Raw genomic sequence first — 19,954 nt, 5'->3', positions numbered from 1 at the left:
TCAACAATTATTTCTTTGATTTATGTTATGATGTAGAGTTGGCGTTCTTTACCTCATTATGTCTCTTTATCCCTGACCCTTTTTTTTAAAATATAATGTTCAATGTACTAATCCTAGGTATTGGGGATACAAAAAAGACACCTAATATAGATGATGCTCTTAAAGAACTTAGGATTTTGGGCAGCGGAATACCTGGAAACAAACAACCTGTGCAAGAAAGGATGTGATAAATATTAAAGAGTCATTAGGCAGAGTGGTCTGAATGATTTGAAGTAGGAAGAGATCACTTTCATTTGGGGAAAAGATGGAACCCAAGTTGGGCCTTGGAGGAAGAGAGAGTCTTCAAAATATGAGACTGAGAGGAAAATAAAGACAGTCCATTTAAGCATGGTGCTCAAATGAGAAAAGATGAGATCGGAAGGGCCAAGATGAGACTAGAGGACAGAAAATAAGAGATTTTGGCTGCAACTGTGAAATGAGGGTATAAATGGAGTAGTAAAAAGCAAGATGTGTAATGGAAGTCAAGTAGACCTGAGTTCAAATTTGTTTTGGCAGTAACAAGTTGTGTAACTCTGGGCAAGTCATTCAATCTCTGTCTGCCTGTTTCTTCACTTGTAAAATGGGGATAGTAATACCTACCTCCCAGAGTTGTGAAACTCATATAAAGTACTTTGCAAACTTTCAAGCACTATATAATTACTAGATAAGATTTAATATTATGTGGATTCAAGGCCCTTGGTTGCCATCCTCTGGACAATCTCCAGCTCATCTTTGACCTTCTCAAACAGTAGTTTCCAGAATTGAACAAAGTACTGAAGCAGGGATGCCTTAATTATACTGGGACTATTTTCTTTCTATTCCTGAAAACTATGCTCCCCTCAATACAATTCAAGATTACATTAGCTTTTTGGCTGCTACATAATATTGCAGAATGAATGAATGAATGAATGAATGAATGAAGCATTTCTTAAGTGCTTATTATGCAAAGCACTGTGTAAGCCCCGGGACATGTAGATAGAAAAAAAAAAAAGACAATTCCTTCTCTCAAGGTACTCAGATTCTAGTCAGAAAGACACTCATAGGGTTGAGTTATCATCCTTACTCAATTTCAGAAGAAAAACCTAGTTTTTATTCTTTCCTGGAAAAATTTAGCATATTTCTAGGAAAACTAAAAATGAGTTTATTTTTTAAAATGTTTTCACAAGAAACTTTCTTAAAAGCTTTGGTAAAACTTAGATAAATTATATCCACAGCACTCTCAAGTTCTAATTTAGTAATTCTATCAAAAAGGAAATGAGATTAGTCTCTCATGATTAGTCTCCCTTTGCTTGAAGAGGCCATATTGGCTTGTAATCACTGCTTCCCTTCCTAGATGCTATATCTTTAACCATCCAGTTTAGAATTTTCCAGGAATCAAAATCAAGCTTGCTGGACTGTCTGTAATTTGCAGACCCCATTCTTTTCCCTTTTTTGAAAATCAAAACAACATCTTCCCTTTTCACAACTATGAAAGATGGGTTTCCATCATCTTGCTGACAGTAATTCAATCATCATCTCAGCCAGCTCTTTCAAGACTCAAGCATGCCATCCATTTGGGTCAAGTGACTTGGATTCAGAAGGGGCAGAGGGCAGTTGGTGCTCTCTGGGTATCTCCTTATCTTGGGTATGTGCTACAGATAAGTTACTTCTGTTTTATCTTTTCCAATATAAAAGTCATTCTCCACAGGGAAAACCAAAGAAGAAATCAGCAGTTCACCTTTGTAACTGTGTCAGTCATCATCCTGATCTCCTGAAGAACCACTTTGATCATCCTCTTTCTTCCATTATAACTTAAAAAAAAACTTGATCTTGCCAGATTAAGCTCATTTTGAGCTTGAGTGTGCCTATTACTATTTTTATAGGACTGTGCCTAGTTGTTTTTTTTTTTTTTTTTTTTTTTGTTTGTTTGTTTGTTTTTTTATTCTCTGTTGCCTGGCCTTACCTCTGTGTTTGGAAATTTATTTTTATAATCTGATTTGGTTACTAAATTCCTTTTCACCTAGTGATGTTTTCAGACAGATCTTACTTTTTCTTTTTATTGAAATTGTTTCCCTTTGTGTCTTTAGAATTTCATCCTTGAAATGTCACACTTATGTCATAATATATCTTCATTACCTCTCCTTTAGTAGACATTTGAGGCAAAAAATGACATCTTTCCACAGGATTCATATAATTTCCACTCTATTGATATACTTTCTCCCTATTAGTGAGAATAAGATCCCAAATAGAATTTCTCCTTTTTAGTTCCTCTGCTTTTTTGCAGAATGAAATTATCACTCTAAGGCAAGTGAAGAAGGCTGCTTTTGGTATAAAGAGCTCCAGCATATGAACTCTACTACTAAAATAAGTTTTTGTGCCAGACTTGTGATGTGTTTCCTAAATTCCTTTTCTAGTTCTTCATGTGTAAAGTTTTGGGGATTGAATTAAAGGTACCTCCAAGTTCCTTTCCAGCTCTAAATCTGTAGTCCTATGGATAAGTGATACTTGAATTGATTTTTATAGGCTATGGAGGAATTCAACTGCTAGCATGTTAAGGATAGCATTTGACTTGGAGTCAGGAAGTCAAGTCACCAAGCACCTATTATGTGCCTACTATGCATCAGGTCCTCTGCCACATGCTGACCTGTATTCAAATCCTGCCTCACATCCTTACTAGCAATTTGACTCTGGGCAAGTCATCTCTCTCAGGCAGTCTCCTCATCTGTAAAAGAGGTAATCCTAGTACTTACCTCAAGGATTGTTGTGAAAAGCAAGTTAACATGTAAAGCACTTTGCAAACTTTTTTTTTTTTTTTAAACAGCTGGAAGGGTAGACATTTCAGGAATAGAGTTCAGCATATATGAATGTTTTCCTGACTTCAGGCCCAGTGCTGTATACACTGTACCTCCAGGGTGACTCTAAATATTTTTTTACATAGTGCTTTGTAGCTGGAATCAAGAAGATGAGAGTTCAAAACCAGATACATACTAGCTGTGTGACCCTCAGCAAGTCAAGTTATAGAGAGATAACATGCTCACAAAGGTTTTTATAACTGTCAGGGAGAAGATCTAATGGTATTTTAGTTGAAGCAAGATAGGAAAGTTTCACAGATGGTCATGTTTGCATATAATATTGTGCTTAATTGCATGAAGGCCAGAATACTTCAAAACTTCCTAAATGAGATGTATAATTCAGAAGTTTGCTTTATCTATACCAAAAAAAAAAAAGATGAAAATTCTAGTCATATATATTAGAATATATAAAACATACAAAGCTTAGTATTTTATATGTATAAATATATTTTAATATTTTATTTTTATATTTGTAAAGCAGTATTTTTACCTTGGACAGATACTGAAAATAGAAAGTGACCTGAACACAGAATTGAACAGAGGAAGAATAGATTAAATTTTGAGATATTGCAAATTTCCTTTAATAATCTCCATTTGTTCTTCAAATTAAGGCTTATCTATTTAAAATCCATATTTTAATGCTGCTATTATATGACTACAAATCATGATAAATCATTGTCTCTGAAAGACGGAGGTTAGAGATCCCAGAAAGGCTCTCTGGGCATTGTACAGTGAGCGTAAGTGAGCTGCAAGGGGCTTTCATTAGACAAATCATTTGCCTGAACAAAATAGGGTTTGGTCACAAAATGAAAGGCAGGATACCAATAAGAAGTCTGTGTGCTGCAGTATTCTATGAGGTAACTAGAAATCTCAAAGAAAGGCTCCTGTTGTCCCTTGTTCCAAACATAACGAGAGAATAGGATTAAGAGTCAAATAGGACTTGACAATGTATAATCTGTCTCATTATTTGAATATTGGAGTGATAAGCCTGTGAGATATTCTTAGCCTTATTTTACAGATGAGGAATCTTAAAAGTAAAGATAAGTGCTTCTCTATGCTTGCTTCAGCAGCACATATACTAAAAAGATAAGTGCTTCTCTCAGTTCACATGATTATTGTTAAAAGTATAATTAGAAGTCAGGTTTTTCTGATTTCCAGGTCCATTGACCTATTCATTACACTGCACGCCTTTCTAAATATGAAAATAGTAGATGAAATTAACAGTTTCTGGTTGTGGAAAGTGAAGGAAAGAAAAGTCAGAGGTGGCTATAATGTTTAAAGATGGCAGGACCATCAACTGGAAATAGAGCAGATTTGGGTAAGAAGATAATACATTTTTTTGACATATTGAGTTTAAGGTGCTAATAATTTTTCTAAATGGAGATGTGAATAACCAGTAGGCAATTGAAAATACAGAATTGGATCTCTGGTACAGTTTTTTAGAAGCAGCACACTTTCATGAGAAACACTTATCACTTGCAAGAATTACATTTCTGTAAGCATGCAGCAGATATAGTATCACATTATGTTTAACCTTTAAATGAAAAAATTGTTTAAAAATATGTGAATATCATGAGAAAAGATGGAGATATAATTTGACAAATTTGGGAAATTTTGCAGACTAATTCACACTGAAGAGAGAACTCTGAGAACAATTTATATAGTGACAACATTTTGTAGAAAAACACTTTGGAAAACTTAAAGACACTGAACAATAAAACAACCACAACTCCAGAGGATAGATGGTAAACCACCACTCCAGAGTGGTGATGGACTGAGGATGCAAAATGAGACGTACATTTAATTTAACACAGTGGGAGAATATGTTTTGCATTACTAGCATATATTTGTTACAAGGATTTTGTTTTTTCCAAATTTGGGGGAAGGAAGTAAGAAAGGAAGATAGAATTAGGGATAAAGTGCAATTTTCCCCCCAAAGAAAACAGAATAGAAGAAATCACAGACAAGCAGGATGACTTTGAAGGTTGCATATTAAATTTATTATATATTTTTAAAGAAAATTAAGTTCTGTATTTCAGCCTTATATGTAATCATCTTTGATATTATAATTCATACAGAAATGCTAAATTTATTTGGTGTTAGGTTTAAAATACAAATAATTTTTAAATTTTTAAAATAAATTTTTCATGGTAGAAAATACTTCCATCTAGCTGTTTTTGTGTCTCTCAAAAATATGTACATTTAATTCTTGTTTTCATTATATACTTTCTATATAGGAAGATTTTTTCGGTAGTGATAAAATGACAGAGCAGGGAAAAAATGAATCTTCAGAAGTTGGAGGTAGGTTTATGAAAATATAGATTAATTCACCTTCTTAATTTCTATTTTATATCATTTTTAATCTCATTGTTTTTACAGAAATAAATTTAGCTTGTGAAGAAGATGAAATTATGAGGTCTGAAGAAAGCCCAAACTCATTATCTCATTATCAGGTATAAAAACATTTTAATTTCACTTTAAAAGGACTTGTTTTTCTTAAAAGAAATCCAAGCATTAATAGCCTTTTGAAAAAAAAAAATACTCCAAATTACTAAAAATTAGGGAAATGAAAATTAAGCCAACTTTGAGATTCTACCTCATATCTTGTAGATTGTCAGAGTTGAAAAAAAAAGGGGGGGGGGAATGGTAAATGTTGGACTTGTAGAAAAACAGGTACATTAGGTACATTAATACATACTGATAGGGTTGTAAATTGTTCCATTCTATAAAGCAATTTGGAATGAAATCCAAAAAGGTAATAAACTCTACAGCATGGCAATATCACTATTAGTCCTTTACCCCAAAGAGAAGGATAGGAAAAGGATCTGTAGATCTGTATGCTTGAAGAATATTTCTAGCAGCTCTTTTTGTAATAATAAAAAACTGGAAACTAAAGGAGCACCCATTAATTGGAAAATGGCTGAACAAATTATATGAATGTAATAGAATACTATTCTGCTGTAAGAAATGGACACAGTGGTTTCAGAGAACCTAGGAAAACAAATGAATTGATGCAGAGTGAAATAAGCAGAACTAGAATAGTTTATACAAGAATGACAATAGAATGATAATACAACTTTGGAAAACTTAAAAACTTTGATCAACATAATGACAACCATACTTCTTAGAGGACCTGTGACAAAACAATTACCCATCTCTTGACAGAGCAGATGGACAAACGGTGCCAAGGGAGATATATTGTTTTGGATATGGCCTTGTAGGAATGTATTTCACTTGACTATACGTATTTGTTGCAAGGGCTTTTTAAAAATTTCTTTTTCAATTGGGGTGGAGAGGAAGGTAGAAGGGGAAAAGAAGGCAGATGTGGGTTAAATTTTTTAAAATTTAATTTAAAAAGAAAACAAAAAACATTTATTTCCCCAAGAATGAACTATTTCATTTATTTATTTTGGCTAGATGTATTTTTTTCTTGTCCTTTTTTTTTTTTTTTTTTTTTTGAGACAGTTGGGATTATGTGACTTATTCAGAGTCACACAGCTAGTAAATGTTTGAGGTCAAATTTGAGCTCAGGTCTCCCTGACTCCAGGGTCTTGCTCTCTGGCTAGCTATTTCTTATATTTCTTATAATTAATTGGCTTATTTTCAGTTCTTCAAAAATAATGTCCATCAATTTGCCTGTTACTTTAATAAAATCTTCCTTCTGTGTTGGCAGAGAGTTATTAGAAGCTGGCAGGTTCATTTTATAGTATTCTTACAGGCCATTCATATATAATCATAGATTTTTGTGACTAAAAGGAATTTTATAGATATATAATTATAACTCTTATTATTTTACATATGGCTCACAGAATGCTGTAGCAGGAAGGGTCTTTAAAGATCATATGACCTGGAGGCAGGAAGACCTGAATTCAAATGCATCCTCAGATACTTATTAGCTGTGTGACCCTGGGCAAGTCACTTAAGCTCCATCTGCCTCAATTTCCTCATCTGTAAAAGGATAATAAAAGAACCTATCTACTAGGGTTGTTGTGAGTATAAAATGGGATAATGTTGGTAAATTACTTAGCAAGCCTTAAAATGCTATACAAATGCTAGTTTTCATCATCATCATTATTATAGACTAACCTCCTTGTTTTACAAGTAAGGAAACTGAGACCTTTGAAATTGATGTGACTTGTCCAATGTCACACAGTGTCAAAACTAGCCGGTCCAATGCTCTTTCACTTATACTAAAACTACTTTAGTACCTCTGATGTTAATCTCTGATTTTTTTCAAAGTTAGAATGAGATATTCCTTAAATGCACTTTTCACATATGATGCTTTGTGGTATTGTACTAAAATGATATTATCTGTTTTAGGTTGAGCAGTTAATCAATAAGACTTCAGAACTTGATGTGTCTGAAAGTAGAACAAGAAGTGGAAAGGTTTTTCAGAGTAACCTGGTAAGTCATTCAGAATAAACTAGTTATAAAATTAATTTGTTTTATTTTGTAATCTCAGTCATAATGAATGGTGTTGCAGTTTTTAGATGATAGTAAGTTGAAAGGATGTGGCCAATTGGATGACTGCTCAAATTGAGATTTATGGGATAGCTTTATCTTAGAGAAGTCAACACAAATCAATATAGTATTTAGCTTTGTTGTTTTAGAAACCCAACTTTACCAGTTTATCAAGTGGTATTCATGCAAACTCAATATAAACCAAAGCGCCAAACCTTCCCCTCTCCTGAACTTCCCTATTGTTGTCAAGGGCACTACTGTCCTCATAGTTACCCAGATTTGCAACTTCAGTGTCGTTATAGACTCTTTATTCTCACTCATCCTATGTATTCATTGTTACCAAATCTTCTACCTTTATGATCTTTGCATTCTCTTCTCCACTCATAGCCATCAAAAATGGCCATCACACTAGTTCAAGTTCTCATCACCTTTTCTTAGGGCTTATTTCAATGTTGTCCCAGTTGGTATTCTTGCCTCACATCTCTTCTCACTTCAATCTAAACTCTACCTAGCTTCCAAAGCTGTTTTCCTAAAGCATAGGTGTGACCATTTCTCCCCTCACTCAGTAAACTCCAGGGGCTTCCTGGTATCTTCTAGGATCAAAGTCCTCTGTCATTTATATTATTTCCCTCCATGAAATCTGTTCTCTACTCACTTCTGACTTCTAATTATAAAATATCTTGTATCTGATTTTCTTTATAGTCATTTGTAATTTATTTTCTTTATATTTATAGCACTCTTGGGGGTACTTCACTAATTCCCTCTCATATAGGCCAGATAGGTTTCCACAAGACAATGGACTATCCTCAGAGTTCTAAGGATAATTATGAGGTATTTTTTTTTTAATAATGTCACTCATGAGCCCCATCTGGTCTATTCTCTATTGATTATGAGTCTTCCCAAGTTGATCATAAATTTATTTGTATCTAGTTTTATACTTTTTGTTAATAGGCTCAATCAAAAAATCTAGGCTTTTTAGGTTTATGTTAATTGGGGTGAGGGTTTCTTTCCTTCCTCTTATATTTTCTGTATATACTTGTATTTGTTGTATTATATGTGCTTATCTATCCTACTTGAAAGTAGGGATTGTTTCATTCTTTATATTTATCCCCCAGAACTTAGCATAATGGTCAACACGTAGAAGGTGCTTAATGTTTTTTGATTGATTGCAACAATTGGGGCCCTGAAATATTTGATAACTGATCCCTTTCTACTTTTCCCAGATTCAGTATACTTATTCGGAGTAATAAATTATATAAATAATGCCCAATTCTCCACCCAGGAGAATCAGACCACCTTATAAAAATCATCGTATCCTATAGCAAAAGTATTTAATAAAGATGTAAAAGCAATGTGAATAACTAAAGTAGATAAAAGAGTATAACTATTCTCTGTCTCCCTCTCACACATACAGTTTCCTGTACTTTTCTCAGATATGAGATGACAGAAATCTCTTGAAAAAAACTTACACAGGATGGGGAAGCTGTTTTCAGCATGCTCTCTGTTTCCATATGCAGAGATTCAGCCTGCATTTAAGGCATCTGGACTCAGGTTGGTTCTGAGGTTTTCAGAACTTACATACCTATATCATGGCAGCTGTGCTCCAGAGGCTCCCCTTTCCATCCCACAGCTCTGTTATGCCAGCCTAGGAAGCCCATGCTTGACCTTGGAACCTCTCCAGGTCACTTCCTATCTCTTCTTTTTCTTTTCTCCACTACTTCTACTCTTTTTTCTTTTTCACCAGGTTTGCACTATTTGAGTCAGTCTCACAGTCCTGCAATATCCATTCAATCCCCAAGACCTGGAAGCTATGCTCAGACTCACAGAATTCCTAGAGCTGTCCTTGGAGAGCTCCTGCCCAAGTTACAGTGCTCTGTAGTTTAGAATTTGCTTTCCTTAAAACAAATCCTGATTTAGACTTAGTACTGCTTCCATTTTACAGATGAGGACACAGGTGAAAGAGGCTAAATGATGTGCCCAGGTTGGGTAGGATCACCCACAATTTAGTAGAATCAAGAATCAAACCGAGGAATACAATCCATTGTTCATTTCTCTCTGCTGCACTTTCCCCAGCCAATGCCTAGAGAATTTGATCAGAGAACACTGTGCAAAAGACCAGAATGGTTGACTCTATAAAATATATAGTAATGTTACCTTAAACAAATCTCATATAATACCTCACTAACTTTTTTAGACTCTAGGTAAGCCACTATGTTTTTGTCATTGTCATTATCTCATAAGACATGTTACCATAATTATATATTACCCCCTTTCCCTTTAGGACCAGAAAAGTGACACCTCACAGACCCCTGTTGATGTTATTGAAATTGCTATTCAGCCCAAAGAAACAATGAATTCAAAGAAAAGACATTTCATGAAATAGAAGAAAGGCAGAACTAGCTTATTCTCCCCCCAGAAAAATATTATTTTGGGGACACCAAAAATGGATAATCCCTCCAACTCATTTATCATATAGGAAGAGTAGACACCTATAAGGATCATATATGAGACACATAAAAAATGCATATAGGACACACACATGAAAAGGCATATCCATATGGAACACATGGGCCAGGTCATGTATGTGGATGACACTTTATATGTTATCACTGTGCTGCTTTTCAGAACCCTTCCCTCTTTCTTCCCCTCTCCCTCCATAACTTATCTGCTTCCTACTTCTCTCACCCTAACTGTTTGCTAGAATACTCAGCTAAGGTCTATAAGGTCTCAACAAGAGGATGAATATGGGTCTCTGTCCTCTCTCTTTTAGCTTAAATTTCAAAGGTAGAACCCTTACTTAGTCACTAAACCAGAGGAAAGTTGCTTTTGCTTTCTAAGAGGGTTCTTAACTTGGTGTCTGGGACTTATTTTCAAAATACCTGTAACTATTTCAATAGAATTAAATTTCCTGTGTAATCTTAGGTATCATAAGCACTTAAAAACATGGTTCAAGGAAGAAGTATATAGACTTCACCATATTGACTTCCAAAGGTGGGGTCTATGATGCAAAAAAGGCAAAGAACTTAAGTATTTTGAGGAGAAAGTAATCTCTGCTTGAGGGTAGATCTACACTTTTTTTGAAACACAAGCCAACCAGTCAGCTAGTTAGAACTATAAACATCTAGACTTTCTTTTGACTTTCCTCCTGACAGAATTGCTGTTTGTCCCAGCCTTTTCTCTGACTTAGAGCTAAACTATTTTTGCTAGCCCATTAACCAAGAAAACTTCTTACATGGGTCTGAGAAACAGGACTTTTCCTGAGTCTCCAGAGCAAATGAATGAGTAAAGGAAAGACAAGAACAAAAGGCTGGGGAAAGGGGAAAATTATATGTAAGGCTTCTGCCCTCATTCCCTCCAGTTCAATTCTTTTGTTATAAATTCCTTTCTGCAACATGCAAGTATAGTTAGTAACAAACCTGTGTTCTTTTAAGCTTCCCTATAATCAGATTACTTATTATTTTATATTGGTTACAGTTTTTAATGTTTCCATGATATGATTTAGGTGACAGCGTAGTCTCATTAGCATCATATTTACAAATATCTCTTAAGATGAATAACTTCTACAAATGGTTAATCTTATTATTCTTTATATTCATTTTTTTGTTTTCAATTTTAGACTATTTCCCCTAATTGGGGGGGGGAAGGGAAGTTTAACTTGCACCCCCCTTATGCATTGAATTTAAAATTTAATAACAGGTTTTCTTATCCATATTCAAAAACATTTACTCTCAAAGTTCACATCAGAGATATAGGAATATAAATTAAAGTTTATAATAAAGGTACTACATTGTGCCTTAATATGTATTATACAATCATGTTGTTTTCATTCTCAGTGAGATAAGAACACATGCAAGTGAAAGGGGAAAAAGCATGGAAAAATAAAATCTAAAACTCTCTGCAGTTTATACTTAGATTGTATGTTAGGACATAGGAGGGAAAATGCTGATGTTTACAAAATAATATGATAAAACCATTTATATTTTTATTAGTTTGGGCAGATCTTCTTTGAAGACTACTCTTAGTGGGAGTATGCATTGTTTTAATAAATGGTGAATGGTGATGTGAAACAGTAATAAAATGAATCCGTGACTTAGGGTCTATTTCTAGCTCTTTGAACATATAGAAGGTATTTACAAAGAACTGAGTAAGCTTCTTCCCCTTCTTTCAAGGAAAACTGCTAGAACACATTAAGAAATAGGGGAGCCTATTCTGTATGAGGGATTACCACATGGCCATAAATGGAAGACATACAGTTAAGCACACCATACAGACTTGGAAAGTGGGGGGCAGACCAGACAAACCAGAGATGTTAAGATGCACGTGATCCCAAGAAGAGGCCTTCATTGAAGAATGCTGCATTCACAGGCCCCTTGAGTGAAGGACATGGCAGGATATGGCACTAGGTAGACTTACTTAGCTACAAGACTACCTGGAAATAGTCCTACACTGAAGGGCAGTGCACCTACACAACTCTAGAAGGAACAGGTGCCAGATGGGGATGCTGAACCATAGGTGGACCAATAGGGGTGTTGAAGTAGGGAGAAATACCAATATGGTCCAACTCTGGAAATGAGGACTAGGGAAAAGGCCAGAGCCAAATAGCAATAAGTACAATAAGGACCTTGACCCGAAAAAGCAAACCAGAACCTTGTCTTTTCTTGGTATGGTGAATCCTAGAAATTCCATAAGGTTCCAGAAGATCTAGATCCAGGTGAATGTCAACTTTTAAGCCCCACACGGTACAGCAATGAGATGAAAAAAAAAATGTATAGGTCCCTGTGAGAAGTTTTTTTATTATTGGCTTGAGTATGGGTCTTTTTTTTTTTTTTTTTTGTACTAAAAAACAAAACAAAAACATACCCAATTTTTGTATAGTTAACAACCTATTAGTCCAAGCAGTCGGGTGAGAAAAAACCCAGGAGAATTCTTAGTCAGGAAAACCTGGGAAGAATTGAATGTTCAGTGGAGAAGGTGGTCACAGTGTTAAGTGGAGCAGAGAAGCCAAAAGGATTAAAATTGAAAAAGGTTTATCAGATTTGGCAGTGAAGAAATAAACTTGGTAATTTTGGAGAAAGCACTTCTGTCACTGATACCTTGCTGCCTTGACAATCCTATCCAATATTTCTTGAATCATCTCACATTCTTCTGTTGCCACTTCCATATTCACTTTACTTTAATCTCCTTTGAGATTCACTCTATTCAAACTTACCACTCACTTCAGTTCTTGAAGACTGATGACCCTCATCTCCCTGCCCTACTAAGTACTTCCTTTCCCTTATCTATTGGAATCCACAGTCTTTTTCAACTTCAACTTTCAACTTCAAATCTCTGCTTACTTCAAATCTTGCCCTCATTGTAGGCGACTTACATAAAAACTAGTTTCCTAAATACCCTAATCTCCCATTTTCTCAATTTTATCAATTCCTCTGACCTACTCCTCTCTCCATTTCAACTCTATATTGTTGGGGGTCTCTATCTTCCACTAGTGTTCTATTTCCATTTTCAAGAATTCTGAAATTTCTTTTTCTTATCCTAATTTCCTATCATTCATCTCTCTGCCTTACTTTTCCTAAATCTACCCCTTATCCTTAACTGAATCTCCAGCTCTTCTATCTCTCAGTACTCCCAAGCTCTCACCTCTGCTCTGCCTATCTCTCTGTTCTTCTCAGACTTGAATCTTAGTGAACTAGTTCAAATTGACCTTATTCTCTACCTTGGAGTTTCTTGCTCCCTTCTCCTGCCCGTGCTCATGCCTTTGCCACCACCTAACCCCATATTATTCCCACTATCTGCTTTCTTTGCTGCTATTCATGTACAGGAGGAAGTCATGCAACTGCTGCTACAGATTTTATTGTCCATTCTTAACTAAACCTTCATTTAAATAAGACATCTTTTTACTCCTCCCTAATAAATATCCATTCCTCACAAGTGGCTCTTTCAAGTTTTCCATCTCTTCCAAAGTGTCTCAATCTCATCCATTCAGTTGAGGATCTCTTCTCATACTAATAAGTTCCCTCTTCTCCTTTCTTCCTTATCTCAAAAGAACTCATCTTCATTTTAAGACCCCTTTACATCCTCCTTTCCTTATTATCATTTACTCGACTGATCAGCATACATTTACCAAAAATCTATTATATACTAGGAAGGGGAGGGAAAGAAAAGAAAGGAAAAACATTTCTATAACACCTACTGTGTGTTAAGCCCTGTGCTAAGCATATTAACAGATACGAGACCGCTTGCACTAGCTGCCATATAGGTTGAGGATACTGTGATGCCAAGGTATTTATTCATCTCTCAGTCTCTCATTGTCGGTATATTCCCCAAGATTCTAACCTGAACCATCTTCTCCCCTCTATTCTCTACCTTGTAATCTCATTAGTTTCCATGGCATGACAACAATAATAAAAAAGATAACCACAAAACTAAGTGAATTTTATAATGTTTGTGCTTTTTTCAAATATGGCATCAGATTTTGTCTATTATCCACCGTTTGACACAATTATAATTTGATGTTTAATTTTTTTAACAAAATTATACTTAATTAAATTATTCAAAAGGTAGATTTTGATAATGTCTAATTGTATTTTGCCTGTGGAACATCCTTCCTTAGCATCCAAAAGTGGATGCTTCAGTTATAGTACCCTGGTACCACTTTTTCTTTTTTGTGATTTCTTGATGGAAGCTTTTCCCATGCTTGTTACTTTTAGCATGTAAGTTTTCTGGAAAGAAGTCCAAGTGTGAACTTAAATAAATAAATGTTAAATATAGGAGCAGTGAGATGATGCAATGGATAAAGCACTAGCCTTGCTCTCTGAAAGACCTGAGTTCAAATCCAGCCTCAGATTAATACTTCCTAGCTGTGTGACCATAGGCAAGTCATTTAACCATAATTGCCTTGCCAAAAAAGAAAAAAAGAAAAGATTTTAAATATGTTACATTCTCTACTTGTGTAAGCTTTGAAAAACATCATTGAAAATTTGGTAATTTCCTGTTTCCCCAAAAGCATTTGGCCACTTTAAGTAACTATTTCCATGTAGCTTCTTCTTTCATTCAACTGATCTTTAAAGTACTCATCTTTTTGTTTTGAATAATATTTCTCCCTATTATATATAAAAACAATTTTTAACATTCTTTAAAAAAAAATTTCAGGTCCAAATTCTCTCTCTCCCTTTCCTCACCCTTCCCTGAGATGGCAAGTAATTTAATAGAGGTTATATGTGTGAAATCATGCAAAACATTTCCACATTAGTTGTGTTATAAAAGAAAACAAGACAGAAAAATTGGGGGGAAAGTGAAAAATAGTATACTTTGCTCTGTATTTCGACTCCATCAATTCTGTTGTGTTTTTTTTTTTCCCCCGGGGGTAGATAACATTTTTCATCAAGAGTCCTTTGGAATTGCCTTGGATCATTTTATTGCTGAGAATAACTAAGTCATTCACAATTTTTTCTCTGCTCATTTCATTTTGTATCAATTAGGCCTTTCCAGATTTTTCTGAAATCTTTCTGCTCTTCATTTCTTAGAGCACAGTTAGTTATAATCATATGCTACAATTTGTTCAGCCATTCCCCAATTGATAAGACATCCCCTCAATTTCCAATTCTTTGCCAACACAAAAAGAGTGACTATACATATTTTTGTAAAAATAATCCCCTCCCCCCCTTCCTTAAAAATCTCTTTAGGATTTATTTTTGGGTATGTATAGTATCTAGTAGTAGTAATTGCTGAATCAGAGGGTATGCACAGTGTAGTCCTTAAAGAATAGTTACACATTGCTTTCCAGAATGGTTGGATCAGTATACTCAAGTTATAATTCTAATTCAAGAACAGACACTTTCAAATCCCACAGATATGCCAGAAACATTTGTAATACTTGATACTTCTCAAGAAAGAATGTCATGTTTTGGGCAAATTTTGATGTCTTCTTGCAGAAGATCTCATCCTTTTCACACTTATTTAGAAATGTTAAGTTATGGCATGATTACTTAAAATACGAGACTGCTTTCCTGGTCTCTTTATTTGACACATTCTCATCCTTATAGTCTGAATTATCAGTTCATACTTTCATCCAGATTCTAGGTTGCTGGTGCTTTTGGTCTGAATAATTCTTCCTTGTATTAAATAGTTTTTATAACTTGTGGTAAATTTGGATATTACATATTATGTTTAGTGATGAAGGATATTTGTCCAACAAAAATAGTAATCTTTTTAATGATCTTTTGTTGTTTTGAAATTATACAGTGTAATATATAGTGTGAGTCAGTTAATAGTCTAACCAAAAGGATGTGGCACAAATAAAGGGTGTGAGCCTTATCCTGATAACCTATTTTATAATCAGAATATATTTTCTTAACTGGAAGAGTAAAATTTTGCTTCAGATTTAAAGAATAATTTACTATATACATAACAATAATTATTTAGATGATTTATACACAAGGAAAAATGGGAATTTAATTTACAAAACAGAAGACAGTTGAGGAAACAATATTGGAAATAGTAATGCTGTTCACTTAATGGTCCCTGACACACAACTGAACAAATATTTGCTTCATGTTGAAAGTTTATATGATAGTAACAAAGTCTCAGCTGCCTTGTCACAAAATAAATATCTAATGATTTCTCACTCTTATCTTCCTTAACCAAATCATACTTTATTTTATATTGCATGTGTAACAAAGACGCTCTGATTCCCCTTCCCAGAATCCTGGTACAGCATTCTAGGGGACACCTTAAGGAGTAGGGGTATTTCTCTTATCAAATATCCTTGACTTAAGTCTCTACTGTCTTTTTCTAGTAGTTACATGTAATGACTTAAAATCAACTAGCTTTTATAAAGGGATATTTATTTTATAGATAATAGCAAGAACAAATATATAAATATTTCCCTTAATAATCTCAAAGTCATACTCCCATTATCACCTCAGTCTCAGCAGGGAGAGGAGGAGGGGAAGATGGAGCTCATAACTCAGTTCAGTTACTGTATAGCATTTTGTCCATCCAATATCCAGTCTAGATAGGGCATCACTGCTGGAAGTCCCAAAAGTTACCCTAAAATATCATTCCTTGCTCTTTGGGACATTGATGTGAGGTAGGCAGCAACATCCCATTTCAATTCTGACTTTCAGGTTCTTGTGGCTCATTCTTTTGACTATGAAAAAATAAAAAAAATGGCCAAGAACAGAGGCTCATTTTGGGGGAAAGGGAGAAGAGATTCTATGGCCAAAGGGGAAGAATGCCTTAAGGGCCTTTTCCTTTTATAGCATGGTCCTCTCATCGTGAGCTCCATTAGACACAAATGAAGCAAAAATAGGAAACTGGAACTGATAGAGCCTTCTGGAAGATGCCAATTGTCCTCACCATGCAATCAATTGCAAAAGGTTCTTCCCAGCCAGTTACAGTAGATCTACACGTGCAGGGGTGTTCTATGGCTAGCTTATACTAGTTTGTGAAAGCTGATGTTAAATTTTGACTGTGAATAGTTATACCTCAGAAATGGACAAACACTAACAGGGTTTTATTGTTTTATTGGTTGTTTAGATATAAGTGATGGAGAAAATATTAATAATGCAGAGTAATTATTTTCTAGCACACTCCTAGTAAAGAGACCATTTCAACAAGCTGATGGAGTTTAGAGATACCTCCTAGAAAGAATTTAGATCAAAATATCACAATGGTGGCTATTCAAGAAATTCCAATTTATGTTTCTGAATTCAGCATGAAATTATACAAATGGGGGCAACTAGGTGGCACAGTGGATAGAGAACCAGCCCTGAAGTCAGGAGGACCTGAGTTCAAATCTGGTCTCAGACACTTAATACTTCCTAGCAGTGTAACCCTGGGCAAGCCACTTAACCCCAATTGCCTCAGCAATATATATATAAGAACAGTATTATCAACTCTATATAAATGACTAAAATATATATATATATATATATATATCCAGCCTCAATTTCTTTTCTGAACCCAGTTCCACATCACCTTATGTATCCAGGACATTTCCATCTAGATGTCCCATTTAGTATATAGAGAATTAACTCTAATTTATAAAAAATCAAGCCATTCTCCAATTGAAAAATGGTCAAAGGATATGAACAGACAATTCTCAGATGAAGAAATTGAAACAATTTCTAGTCATATGAAAAGATGCTCCAAGTCATTATTAATCAGAGAAATGCAAATTAAGACAACTCTAAGATACCACTACACACCTGTCACATTGGCTAAGATGACGGGAAAAAATAATGATGATTGTTGGAGGGGATGTGGGAAAACTGGCACATTGATGCATTGTTGGTGGAGTTGTGAACGAATCCACCATTCTGGAGAGTAGTTTGGAACTATGCTCAAAAAGTTATCAAACTGTGCATACCCTTTGATCCAGCAGTGTTACTACTGGGATTATATCCCAAAGAGATTATAAAGAAGGGAAAGGGACCTGTATGTGCACGAATGTTTGTGGCAGCCCTTTTTGTAGTGGCTAGAAACTGGAAACTGAATGGATGTCCATCAGTTGGAGAATGGCTGAATAAATTGTGGTATATGAATATTATGGAATATTATTGTTCTGTAAGAAATGACCAACAGGATGATTTCAGAAAGGCCTGGAGAGACTTACACGAACTGATGCCGAGTGAAATGAGCAGGACCAGGAGATCATTATATACTTCAACAACAATACTATATGATGACCAGTTCTGATGGACCTGGCCATCCTCAGCAATGAGATCAACCAAATCATTTCTAATGGAGCAGTAATGAACTGAACTAGCTATACCCAGAGAAAGAACTCTGGGAGATGACTAAAAACCATTACATTGAATTCCCAATCTCTATATTTATGCCCACCTGCATTTTTTATTTCCTTCACAAGCTAATTGTACAATATTTCAGGGTCTGATTCTTTTTGTACAGCAAAATAACGGTTTGGTCACGTATACTTATTGTGTATCTAATTTATATTTTAATATATTTAACATATACTGTTCATCCTGCCATCTGGGGGAGGGGGTGGTGGGGGGGGTAAGAGGTGAAAAATTGGAACAAGAGGTTTGGCAATTGTCAATGCTGTAAAGTTACCCATACATATAACCTGTAAATAAAAGGCTATTAAATTTTTTTTAAAAATGTCCCATTTAGTTTCTCAGACTCAACAGTTCTACAGTCGATCTAGTTATTTTTCTCCCTAAATCTGTTGCTCATCCAGTCATCCATCTTCATATCCCCTTCGGGATACATTTCACTCTTCCTTACTCATCCTCCATCTCCAATCTATAACCCAGCTTTGTTAATTCTACCTTCATATCATTTCATGAATTATCCTTCTCCACTCAGTCATTGTTTAGGCTCTTCCCCTTTTTGGAATGGATTGCTGCAGCATCCTAAATTGATTTCTCTGCTTTTAATCCTCTTCCTCTTTGATCCATCTTTCATATAACTATTAAAATATTCATAAGGCATAGTCTTGGTCATATTATTTCAATTCTCAGAAAGTATTAGTGACTTTCTGTTGCTTTCAGGATAAAGTCCTGGAATTTCACTTCGCAATTAATGCTCCCCACAATCTGACTCTAGCCTTTCTAAACTGAATTCTTATTTACTAATCTTCAACCAAATTGGCTTCCTTGCTAATGCCAGAACTTGATATTTTATCATTTCTTTCATGCCTTTGAACAAGCTGTCTTCCATGCCTAAAACAAAGCTCCTTCTTTATCACTTCTTGAAATCATTTAATTTTGCTCAAGGCTCATTTCATATGCCACTCTCTCCTTGGAACCCTTCAGAATGCAAAAGTTATCTCACATCATTTCCTTGTCGGAGTTTATGTTGGATGTTGCATCTTCTAGTAGAGTATAATATAAACTCTTTGAATGCAAGAACTGGTTGTTATTTGTCCTTTTATTTCCAGTATTTAATCAGAGTGCTTTAGATATAGTAGGTGCATAATAAATGTTTGTCCAATGAATTATTAAATGTTTACAATTATCTTCATAACTATAGCTTTCAATATTATTGCCATAAATAATGATGATATTTGTATTGCCTTATATGTATTATACTGCAGCAATATTGTGGAAATAAAAATTAAAGACTATTGTAAGTCTCTATTTTAAAAGTTTTCCTCCAGGAAAGAATAAGGTTATATCTACTTCTTTTTCATAATTCTGAAGTTTCTATCATAATTTTAAACATGAAATTTGTTATGACAATGATAAGAAAATCTTACCTATGACCAAGTAAGGCCTTTCACTTACTTTGAATGCTAATCAATTATTTTTTCTCTTTTCAGGCTTATGGAAATCAGTCAACGAAGACTTGTAAAGAAACTAAGAAGAGGACTCGATCTGGATCTGGGAGAAAGGTGAATTTATATGATTACAGAAAAGTTATTGCTGTGGCATATATCATATGAAAAGTAAACTATCAAAATATCTCTATAAACTAGCATTAAAATGATAAATAGGAAACATAATGGGCTTTTATGTGTTATGTAGTATATTATTGAGCTTTAAATGTTGACTTTTAAAGTCAGTTGATTCTTTACCTAAGATAGCTTGTCCACATACCATTTGTAATAAAGTTAAAATCTTGTTCTCCTAAATTAAATCATTTAGATCAGTAATTTA

General features: G+C 34.7%; 1 protein-coding gene across 5 annotated transcripts in view; it reads left to right on the top strand.

Moving 5' to 3' along the window:
* The window catches only part of HORMAD1 (HORMA domain containing 1), a 33,219-nt gene that overhangs the window by 10,371 nt on the left and 2,894 nt on the right, over nt 1-19,954 (top strand). For 4 of the 5 annotated variants that reach the window (XM_023503552.2, XM_031967479.1, XM_031967478.1 and 1 more), the window contains 4 exons: nt 5,108-5,171; nt 5,250-5,323; nt 7,191-7,274; nt 19,618-19,689. In XM_023503552.2, coding sequence (XP_023359320.1) covers nt 5,108-5,171; nt 5,250-5,323; nt 7,191-7,274; nt 19,618-19,689 — 294 coding nt within the window. Of the gene's footprint in view, nt 1-5,107; nt 5,172-5,249; nt 5,324-6,679; nt 6,790-7,190; nt 7,275-19,617; nt 19,690-19,954 lie in introns of those variants that run through there. The other variant, XM_031967481.1, reaches the window with a different exon arrangement.

The sequence above is a fragment of the Sarcophilus harrisii genome, chromosome 4 (genome assembly GCF_902635505.1).
Source record: "Sarcophilus harrisii chromosome 4, mSarHar1.11, whole genome shotgun sequence".
NCBI classification, from domain to species: Eukaryota; Metazoa; Chordata; class Mammalia; order Dasyuromorphia; family Dasyuridae; genus Sarcophilus; species Sarcophilus harrisii.
Note: the sequence above shows the minus strand (reverse complement) of the source record. Positions and strands in the feature narration are given on the sequence as shown.